Genomic DNA, 11,438 nt, shown 5'->3' with positions numbered 1-11,438 from the left:
TTAAATTAACCATTTCCTCGTCGAATTATTTCCATGCCTACCAAATTTCATTAACTTGTCCACCAAAAATTTCTTTTAATTTTAGCTTTGATTTACATAAACATTGTCCCATGTCCGTCAATAATGGTTTGGTTGGCGCATAAATTTGTCTTCCTTTTATGGAATTTTTCTAAGGAGTGCAAAAAGTCAAGGAAACGACAGAAAATAAGAATAATGAAATGAAATTTAATTTAATTTAAACCAAAACAAATTTGTGTAACTTCTTTGTACTTGATTACTAAATAAAACCTTTGTCAACGAAGTAGCCGACTTTGTGATTTATACATTCTTCCATAAAAAAAGGAACATTTGCCTTGGCCAAAAGCCTGGGAAAACAAAGTTTCCAACAAAATATGTAAATTATAAAAGTTGTAACTACTTTGGGTGGAAAATAAAATTATAAAGTAATAACGTTTTTATTTAAAAAATGAAACAATAGCAACAATTTATTTGAAGATTCATAGCATAAAAAAGGCCAAGAAAGTAACACACACCAGCAACAGGTGTGGCTTGGCGTATAAATATTATGAATATCAAGGAAGAAGTTATTCCTGGTATGCATACGCACTGAATGATGTCCATCAAAATAAGTTTGAAAGATAAGGAAAGACTTAACAGATTTGTGTTTTCTTTTAATTCAATAGGGAAACAAAGGTAGATTACACTGTCCAACATTTTAAAGGTAATCTGGTGCAAACAATTTGAACAGAGGATTTTTTGAAAGTACAGACCCGGACGATCCACCTTGGATCTTATGGCCCCATCTAAACATGGTTAAATATTGGCTTTTAAAGCAAATCAGTATATTTTTCAACAACGATTTAATAAATATGTCAATAACGTGGTGAAATCCGAAATGCCAGAATAAACTGTTGGTGTGAAATGTGTTTGAAATACGTGTTGTAAAAGATATGATGCAAAATACCGCAGAAACAACATAAAGAGGGCATTTTATAGATTCAGAATAATCTGAAGAATTACTGAGAACTTTATTTGGACGGTTTTTGCAAAAGGTCCAACTCCCAATAGTTTAGCTGATATTGACCAGAATTTCAGCAATTTTGTAAAATTTTCTATTTTTTTTTTTCGATTTTGATGCCCTAGATGGAGTTTTTCTTATGTGGTATGTTCAAGAGATCAATTCTACTAGTTTAGGGCTATAATATTGTCAAAGACAGCAAGGCCAAATTCCTAATCGTTTCTGAGATAAGGGCCCGATAAGTGCAAACAACTGTAGTTTTAGCCCAGTTTAGATGAGGTCATAAAATCCGAACTAGATCCAGTTCCAGGACAAGACCCTCCTAGGGGTTTTGTAGTCTCAGTATTTGCTTTCAAAAAATGCATACTAGAAGTTGGTTGCCTTTTTCAGTGTTGCATAGTGTTATTGAATTGCTTATAGGTACTTGACTTCTTTTATTCATTTATTACACTAAATTTTCTTTATATGCCTTTAAGACAACATTCACACTTCATTTTTATAAAATTACTCCTTCTTCTTTTCAGTATCAATAGTCTCCGAAGCTGGCAAAGCTTTACGGAAATTGGGGAATTGTTCCCAAGGGGCAGACAAATCGAATTTTCTAAATTCTTGAGCCAACTCGAGAGGCTCACAGACGACACGTTTTTTCTCATCATCATAACGCAGCTCAACGTAACCAGACAAGGGGAAATCACGACGTTGTGGATGACCTTCGAAACCGTAGTCGGTAAGGATGCGACGCAAATCTGGATGATTGGCAAAGAACACGCCATACATATCGTAGATTTCACGTTCATACCAGTTGGCTGCTTTGAAGACCTCATTGCACGAGTCCAATGGTGTCAACTCGTCAGTGTAGGTTTTAACACGAATGCGAGAATTATAACGCAATGACAAAATATTGTAAATGACTTCGAAACGGTATTTACGACTGGGCACATCCATGCCAGCAATATCAACCAAATTAGCAAATTGTGCCTGGTGATGGTCCTTTAGAAACTACAAGACTGGTACTACGCCCTCTGGGGCAATCAGCACCTCTAGTTCATCACCGGAGGTCAATTGAACTTTTTGCACATATTTGGGCAAACATTCTGCAACATAACGTCCAAAATCGGACAAATGGCTGCGTGTGGTCTCATTTGGTTTGCGAATAGTGGGTTTGTTCTCTTTAGCATCGCTCGCTGTACTGGCTAAACGCAAAGCACCAACATTTGATGCGGTCGACACAACACCTGCATTTTTGGCAACCACTTGGGAAGCCAATCTGAGGCCAACGTTTCTGATTAATCCAGCCATTTAAATCCTGGAGATATCCTGAACCGCCATTTAAATCCAGGAGATATCCTGAAAGAAAGAAAATACAGAGCAACAGGTGGCGCATACATCATGACAACGTTTATACTCATATTTTATGAGTTTTTGTTGTTGATTGTTTGCAGAAACTGAAAGCTGAAACTGTCACTGTATCCCACATCCCCTAAGGAGCTATATCTTAAACACTTCAAAGATATTAAAATAATATAGATAAATATTTGTTACATGCAGCGTACAAGAACAGGCATATGACATACGCCAGCAGTATCGTATTTTTGTATGCTACCTAACTTACTTACTTAGGTGGCCGATTACAGAAAATTGTTCCATAGACCGAACTAAAAAAAGATCTCCAATTCTCTCTGTTTAGTGCTTCGTTTTTTGGAATACCGCGCCTTGTCATCTCTTCATCCACTTGTTTGCGCCATCTATTCTTTGGCCTGCCAATTCTGCGTGCACCGCCATGTGGCTCGAATTTATACACCTTTTTAGCGGGTTCACAATCGATCATTCTTATTATATGGCCTAGTCAACGCAATCGCTATATCTCGATACGTTTACCGTTTATATTGATGTCGTTGTATAGCAGATACAGCTCGTGGTTCATACGTCGTCGATATTCACCGTCAAAGCAGATCGGTCCGCAGGTCTTTCGAAGAATTTTTTCTCAAAGACGTCAAGCACTGCCTTATCTGCTTGCGCAAGTACCCAGTCTTCAGAACCATACATCAGCACGGGTACTATTAGTGTTTTGTAAAGCGTTTTTTTGTTTGATGAGTTGTGGCTTTGTTTTTGAAGTGCTTACTTAAGCCAAAGTAGCATCTGTTGGCCAATACAATTCTTATTTTTCACAACTGATGTCGTTTGTTGTGTTTACGGCGGTGCCGAGGTATACGAAGTTTTTTACTACCTCAAAATTATAGGAACCAACTTCAACAGTTGGTCCGATCTCAATGGACGCATTGCGCGTCGACACCGTCAACTTGGTCTTCTCGCCGTTTACCGCCAGACCCACTTTAGCAGATTCTCCTTCGACCTTCATAAAGGTATCAGTTACTTCTTTTACTGATTGTCCCATGATGTCTATGTCATCAGCATAAGCAAGTAGCATGTGGCTATTGGTGTAGATTGTGTCATTTCTTTTGACGTTTGCCTCTCGTATAACCTTTTCTAGCAGGATGTTGAAAAGATCACACGAAAGGCTGTCTCCTTGCCTGAAACCTCTTTTGGTACAAAACTCTTCGGAAAGGCTCTTTCCTATTTTAACTAAAGATCTTGTGTCAGTTAGAGTCATTTTAGAAAGCCGAATGAACTTTGCGGGGATACCACATTCAGACAGGCAGCTTTATAATCGTCAAAAAGGTGGTAGGTGTCGATCTGCATCTCTTGGGTCTTCTCCAGGATTTGCCGCATGTTAAATATCTGGTCAATGGTGGACTTGCCAGGTCTAAAGCCGCATAGGTATAGTCCAATTATTTCGTTGACCATGGGCTTTAGTCGTTCGCATAATATCCCTGACACTATCCTGTAGGCGATAGGGGTAGACTTATGCCCCTATAGTTGGAGCATAAAATCTTATCTCCTTTCTTATGGACGGGAAACAGGATGCTTAGGTTCCAATCGTCGGGTACGCGTTCTTCCTGCCAGATGGAGCTAACTAGCTGATGCATACACCTTGTCAGCGTGTCGCCTCCGGTTTTAAACAGCTCGGCTGGTAGGCCATCAGCTCCTGCTGCCTCAGCCGGTTTATTGCTGTCATTACCTCATCTTGGTCAGGTGGTATACATTTAATACCATCTTCTGGGATTGGATCTGTGGTATCTGCGTCGACTTCGCTACTATTGGATACCAACAGTTTGGAAAAATGCTCTTTCCATATCCTTAGAACACTATCTGTATCAGTTACCAGATTACCTTGCTGGTATCTACAGGAGGATGTGCCAGTTCCAAAGCCATCAGTTTGATGCTTCACTCTTTGGTAGAATTTTCGGACTTCATTCTGGCTTTTGTACATCTCGATTTGTTCACAATCCCGCTTTTCCATCTCTCTTTTTTTTTCCTGCGGAAAAGACGTTTCTCCTGTCTCCTTTCTTCCGATACCTCTCTCGTGCGCTACGCGTTGCTAGTGATTGTAAAGTAGCCCTATGTGCCGCATTTTTCTCTTCAGTAGCAGCACGACATTCCTGGTCATAGAATGGATCCCTTGGTGGAGGTCTCTGCTATCCAAGAACTGATTTTGCGCTGTTTGCATGGAGTGGGCAATGTTTTGCCATTGTCCTGATATGTTATCGGGCCGAGGAGTGCTTTGATTAAGCAGTTGGGCCAGTTGAGTGGAATATGCTGTGGCTATCTACTGTGATTGCAGCTTACCGATGTCCAACTTCCGTGTTGTGTCTGTTCGCACTTTGTTTGCTACGTTTAATCTGGTACGTACCTTTGCTACAACAAGGTAGTTGTCCGAGTCTATGTTTGCACCTCGGAACGATCGTACATCCAACACGCTTGATGCATGTCTTCCATCTATCACAATCCATCTATCAATTTGATTCCTTGTTCTTTCATCTCGGGAGAGCCAGGTGCCCTTAGGAATATCGAGATGCTTAAATCTGGTACTGATAACTACCATGTTTCTTGCAGCTGCAAAGTCTATCAGCATCATACCATTGTCAGATGTTTCACTTTGGAGACTGAATTTCCCGACTGTTGGGCTAAAGATATTCTCCTTTCCAATTTTGGCATTAAAATCGCCTAGTATAATTTTAATGTCATGGGCAGGGCAACGGTCATAAGTTTCTTCTAAGCTCTCGTAAAATATATCTTTGGTCTGTTCGTCCTTGTCTTCAGTGGGAGCATGAGCGCAAATAAAGTTGATGTTGAAGAATTTAGCTTTTATTCGAATTGCAGCAAGTCTTGCATTCACTGGGATGAAGCTGGATACCAGATGTTTTAGTCTCCGACTAAATACAAATCCGCAACCAAACTCATGCTTTACGTCGTGGCAGATATAATACAGTCACCTTTAGGTGTTGTTGTGACGCCTTTCCCGTTCCATCGTATTTCCTGTATGGCAGTAATGTCAGCCTTGTACTTTTCAAGTACATCTGTCAATGCGTAAACTGCACCTTCTCTATAAGGAGTGCGAACATTCCAGGTTCAGATTCGCAGATCATGGAACATAAAACTTTTGCGGGGTTCGCCAACTTTAGAGGCGTTTGTTTTTCTTTTCTTTCGTTTTTTCATAGTAGGCTGTTTTTCTAGGTGAGGGTTACTAACCCGACGCCCAAACCCACGTTTTTTTACGTTCCTATGGATGCACGCGCGGCACATGTTAGCTCACAACCTTTAACGGGTGTTAAAGGCAGTTCCCCAGGTGACACCACGGGGAGGTCAGTGTCCACTTGAGATGAAAGAGGGACCAAGATAAATCCTGGGCTTTGCCATGTTTAAGCCAGTCAGGACCGTTCCTTGGTATCTTCCATCCCCTACGTCACCCATGCTACTGAACAGCATATTTAAAAAGTTATTATGATGGTAGTGGGTGCCGTTTTCTTTCTTTCTGTTCTTTTAATAATATAAATACCCACGACATTTGTAAAACGTTGTCATTATCTTGTGGGATAAACAATCCAGCCATCATCTAGGTTCGTGCTAACGATTATAGCTAAAAGTTACCGAATTTTCCAAGAAGGAGCTGCAACAGTAGCAGTCATAAATAGACCAAGGCAAAGTGAAAGCGTGGAAGAATTTGCTTTACCAATCGGATGATGATTACCATATCTCACTGGCAATATGCCACAACTTAGCATTGAACTTTGGCCCAGAGAGAGCCAAAATAGCGAAGCGTTCATGTGTATAAGTGAATATGTGTATCTGTGTGCAGTGTGGCGCAAATCGTGCTATAAGTTCAGATTATTTTCTGCATGGAGTAACCGAAGAACAAAAAAAAAGACCACTGCTAGCAAATATTTGTGAACAAACATTTTCAAGGATTTTGCAGCATTATCTTCTCATGGTTTGTTGCTCTTGTCATTTGTATTTTTAAGTAAAAGGGCCAGCCAGTACCATCATCATCTAGCCGTGCCATCTCCTGTGTCGTGATATCAAGATATATGTCCTGGTATTGTTACATTATTATTGTTTACTCTTTGGCTTTTTTGAAGACCATACAAGGACGTGAAAACTAACTCTCTTGCTAACAACAGCACAGCATTAAACGGGTATTCGATACTTCACATAAATACAACTAGCTGTGTTTCACTCTTTGTGGCTGTGTGTGTTTCTTCATGTTCCTGCATATCTGTGTACATGCATTTTACAAACAAATGTTATCCTTGTAATGTCTATGGGAGCACATAATTTATGGTAAATGTGTTTTCAAATACTTTTCAATATTCAATTATAATGTCGATAATGTACAACTTGAGTAAATGTTAGGATACCCCGATGTTGCTCTGTCGAACAAACAAACAACTACAACAATCAAAAAATGATAATAATAATGGTAAACAAGTAATGGCTGTAATGTAATATAGCACAATAAGGAAGCGAGTGGTAGAGCGAAAGTGAGTTCTGGAGACATTGACATAAATACAATTATGTTTAAAATAAGTCACTCTTTATGACTTTACCATAGTTATACATAGATGACACTAGGCCATGTCTAGTTTCGGTTGTAAATACATCGATCTTCTTTGAATGTTCAAGAAAATAAAATATGTTTCATGTAATGGAAATAGTTAAGCAAATATTTAAAAAGGAGAAAAGTTGCAAGCCAACTGGCAGAAATCAATCAAAGAGTGAAAGAAGAAAGCATACGTTTTGTGGATATTTCAAAAGACTGTAACTTTACTAGGCTTAGATTAACTTCAATGCGGTTATGTATATGACTTATCCATATAAGCTACTTCGAACACTAGCAAAAGATATTCAGAAACATATTACTATAAAAACATCCAGAAAAAAATCCCACGGTTCATGGCAGATACTAAAATCTTATATACATTGTGATAGAATATTATAGACATATTTAATTGTGACAGCATATAGACATGATTTCGTTTCCGTTTCCATATACCTTCGCCGTATAAGAAACTAGCAAATATGCGGATAAATTTCTTCAAACCAAAAATAAAAATAATCAGACCTAATCAAAAGGCCCAGACATCCTTCGGTAATAGATATAAGACCACTTAAACAGGGTCGTATTTTAGACAAAATCCCAATCATAGGGCTTCTATTTATAGATGACGCCCTAAGCGGTCACCTACGGATACTTAGAAGAACACTTATAGTGCAGTCTATAGAAAAAAATAAAAAATTATGGACTCTCTTTGGCGAAAATAGAATAGTAATTTATGTTAAAGGATCTTCTATATTAAGAAATATTATTAAAAGGATCTTCTACAAAAATAATTCCAATTAAACTGAGTCTCCTCTATAAAGATGTCCCTCTTAGGGGTTTTTGCCCAAAGAAAATGATGTCCCTTATATGGCTTTTTCGTAAAGAAATCCCTTTGGTCATTTGTTTAAGTAAATCTACAAAAATTGGTTTCTATCTAACGAAGTCCCAATGAAAAGGAAGTCTTCTTTCAAAAAAAAAAAAAAAAAAAAAAAATAATAATAATCATCTCAAATGGTCTTTAAGGAAATCCCATTGAAAGGGACTCTTATTGAAAGAAGTCCACTTACAGAGGTCTTCTATCTAAATAAATAACTTGAAATTATCTTCAAACAAAAGCAGTCCCTTAAGGGGGCCTTCTGTCTAAAATAACTCACCTTTAATGGATGTTAGTATTTCAAACACCTCTTGAAAGATCTTCCATCGAAAAAGTCCATGTAAAGAGATCTTCTATCTAAAGAATCCCCTGGAAAGATCTTCAACCGAAAGAAGTTATTTTAATATAGTCTTCTCTCAAAAGAAATTGGCCTAAAAGAAGTCTTTTTAAAACGGTAAAGCCCAATCTTAACAAATGCCTGTGAAAGATTTTCCTACCAAAAGAAGTCTTCATAAGATGGTCCACGGTGCGCCATAACTAATTTTAAATGAATGGTGCTTACACCTGGGAAGTTTTTGCGGATTCTGAAACTACAATGTTCATCCGCAAAAATTTCCCGGGTGTAAGCACCTTTCATTTAAAATTAGTTAAGGCGCACCGTGGGCCTTCTATAGAAATAAGTTCCCATGACAGAGGTCTTCTATCTTAAGAAATCCTCATATAAGAGTCTTCAATCGAAAAAAGCCCCCTTTAACAAACGACCCTATTCTAAAAACTCCTTTTAAAGTGTGTTCTATCTAAAGAATTCTTCTTGAAAGTCTCTTCTATTTAAAGAAATCCTCTTGAAAGAAATTTCAGTCGAAAGAAGTCCACCTAAAAGGGTCCTTTATCTATCTTAAAAAATTCCTTTTAAAGGAAATCCTCTTGAAATTATCTAAAATTTGAGAGAAGTCCTCTTAAAGAGCTATACTATCTGAAGAAATTCCCTTGAAAGAATATTCAGTCGACAGAAGTCGTCTTGAAAGGAAAGAAATCCCCTTAAAAGGGTATTCTTTGTAAAGAAATCCTCTTCAATTAAAAGAAGTCCCTTTAAAGGGTAGTCTATCGAAAGAAGTTAACTTAAATAGATTTTCTATCTACCGAAATCTTACTTACTTACTTAGTTGGCCCATTACAGAACATTTGTTCCATAGACTGAACTAAGAAAATATCTCCAATTCTCTCTGTTTATTGCTTCGCTTTTTGAAGATATTGATGTCGTTGTATAGCAGATACAGCTCGTGGTTCATACAACGTCGTTATTCACCGTTAACGCAGATTGGTCCGTAGATCTTTCGAAGAATTTTTCTCTCAAACACGCCAAGCACTGCCTTATCTGCTTGCGCAAGTACCCAGGCTTCGGAACCATACATCAGCACGGGTAGTATCTGTGTTTTGTAAAGCTTCATTTTTGTTTGACGAGTTGTGGCTTTGTTTTTGAAGTGCTACTTAAGCCAATGTAGCACCTGGTAGCCGATACAATTTTTCTTTTAATTTCACAACTGATGTCGTTTGTTGTGTTTACGGCGGTGCCGAGGTATACGAAGTCTTTTACTACCTCAAAATTATAGGAACTAACTTCAACAGTTGGTCCGATCTCAATGGAAGTATTGCGCGTCGACACCGTCAACTTGGTCTTCTCGCCGTTTACCGCCAGACCCACTTTAGCAGATTCTCCTTCGACCTTCATAAAGGTATCAGTTACTTCTTTCACTGATTGTCCCATGATGTCTATATCATCAGCATATGCAAGTAACATGTGCCTATTGGTGTAGATTGTACCACATCTTTTGACGTTTGCCTCTCGTATAACCTTTTCTAGGATGTTTACACGAAAGGCTGTCTCCTTGCCTGAAACCTCTTTTGGTACAAAACTCTTCGGAGAGGTTCTTTCCTATTTTAACTGAAGGTCTTGTGTCAGTTAGATTCATTTTACAAAGCCGAATAAGCTTTGCGGGGATACCAAATTCAAACATGGCTTGGAATACCTTTGAACGTAGCGGGCTGTCGAAGGCTGCTTTGTAATCGACAAAAAGTTCGTAGGTGTCGTACTGCATATCTTTGGTCTTCTCCAGGATTTTCCGCAGGGTAAATATCTGGTTAATGGTGGACTTGCCAGGTCTAAAGCGACATTGGTATGGTTCAATTATTTCGTTGACCATGGGCTTTAGTCGTTAGCACAATATCTGACACTATCTTGTAGGCGATAGGGAGAAAACTTATCCCCCTATAGTTGGAGCATAAAGTCTTATCTCCTTTCTTGTGGACGGGGCACAGGATACTCAGGTTCCAATCGACGGGTACACGTTCTTCCTGTCAGACGGAGAGCGTGTCGCCTCCGATTTTAAACAGCTCGGCTGGTAGGCCATCAGCTCCTGCTGCCTTATTATTCTTCAGCCGGTTTATTGCTGTCTTTGCCTCATCTTGGCCGGGTGGTATACTTTCAATACCATCTTCTGGGATTGAATCTGTGGTATCTTCGTCGACTTCGATACTATTGGATACCAACAGTTTGGAAAAATGCTCTTTCCATATCCTTAGTACACTATCTGTATCAGTTACCAGATTACTTGCTGGTCTCTACAGGAGGATGTGCCAGTTCCAAAGCCATCAGTTTGATGTTTCACTCTTTGGTAGAATTTTCGGACTTCATTCTGGTTCCTGTACATCTCGATTTGTTCACTCTCCCGCTTTTCCATCCTTCTCTCCTTTTTCTGCGAAAAAGACGTTTCACCTCTCTCCTTTTCTCCCGATACATCTCTCGTGCGCTACGGATTGTAAAGTAGACCTATATGCCGCATTTTTCTCTTCGGTAGCAGCACGACACTCCTGGATTCCTTGGTGGAGGTCTCTGGTATCCAAGTACTGATTTTTCGGCTGTTTGCATTGAGTGGGCAACGTTTTGCCATTGTCCTGATATGTTATCGGGACGAGGAGTGATTTGATTAAGCAGTTGGGCCAGTTGAGTTGAATATGCTGTGGCTATTTGTTGTGATTGCAGCTTACCGATGTCCAACTTCCGTGTTGTGTCTCTTCGCACTTTGTTTGCTAAGTTTAATCTGGTACGTACCTTTGCTGCAACAAGGTAGTGGTCCGAGTCTATGTTTGCACCTCGGAACGATCGTACAGGAATCCTCTTGAAATTATATTCAAATGAAATAAGTCCCATTGCAGGGCGTCTTCTATCTAAAAAGGAGTCTACATACATACATACGGGGGTCTACATACATGCATATGTTCCCACATCATCCCCGAAGGACAAGGGACACTTCACTCATATCAATGAGGACATATTATATTTATCGCCGCGTCCGAACGGCGTGTCTTACGATACGGCTTGTAAAGAGGTTATTCATGGCTGAAATACTCAGGAAATGTAATCCAACATTGCACTGAGGAGATTAGCCACCGCCGAAAATTTTGATGTTCTGGTAGAGATATGCACCGTAGGCCTTCTGAGCGCAAGGCGGTCGCGTTTGCATCCCGGTTGCTTTTGCTATCAAAAAATTTGCCGAAAACGTGCAATATTTTTCAACAAAAAACTTCCGTAAATAGCTCAAGGTGTGACT

General features: G+C 39.2%; 2 protein-coding genes across 2 annotated transcripts; both read right to left on the bottom strand.

Moving 5' to 3' along the window:
* Window positions 1–1,432: 1,432 nt before the first annotated feature.
* On the bottom strand, window positions 1,433–1,966 carry LOC141391859 (NADH dehydrogenase [ubiquinone] iron-sulfur protein 3, mitochondrial-like). The gene has a single exon (XM_073964549.1). The coding sequence runs from the start codon at window positions 1,961–1,963 to the stop codon at window positions 1,523–1,525; it is 441 nt and encodes a 146-aa protein (XP_073820650.1). The 5' UTR covers window positions 1,964–1,966; the 3' UTR covers window positions 1,433–1,522.
* A 51-nt stretch (window positions 1,967–2,017) lies between these two features.
* On the bottom strand, window positions 2,018–2,317 carry LOC141391860 (NADH dehydrogenase [ubiquinone] iron-sulfur protein 3, mitochondrial-like). The gene has a single exon (XM_073964550.1). It carries the CDS (start codon window positions 2,315–2,317, stop codon window positions 2,018–2,020), a length of 300 nt encoding a protein of 99 aa, XP_073820651.1.
* Between the last annotated feature and the right edge of the window lie 9,121 nt (window positions 2,318–11,438).

This window comes from Musca autumnalis, unplaced genomic scaffold (genome assembly GCF_047663935.1).
Source record: "Musca autumnalis isolate F117 unplaced genomic scaffold, ASM4766393v1 scaffold_168, whole genome shotgun sequence".
Lineage (NCBI taxonomy): Eukaryota > Metazoa > Arthropoda > Insecta > Diptera > Muscidae > Musca > Musca autumnalis.
Note: the sequence above shows the minus strand (reverse complement) of the source record. Positions and strands in the feature narration are given on the sequence as shown.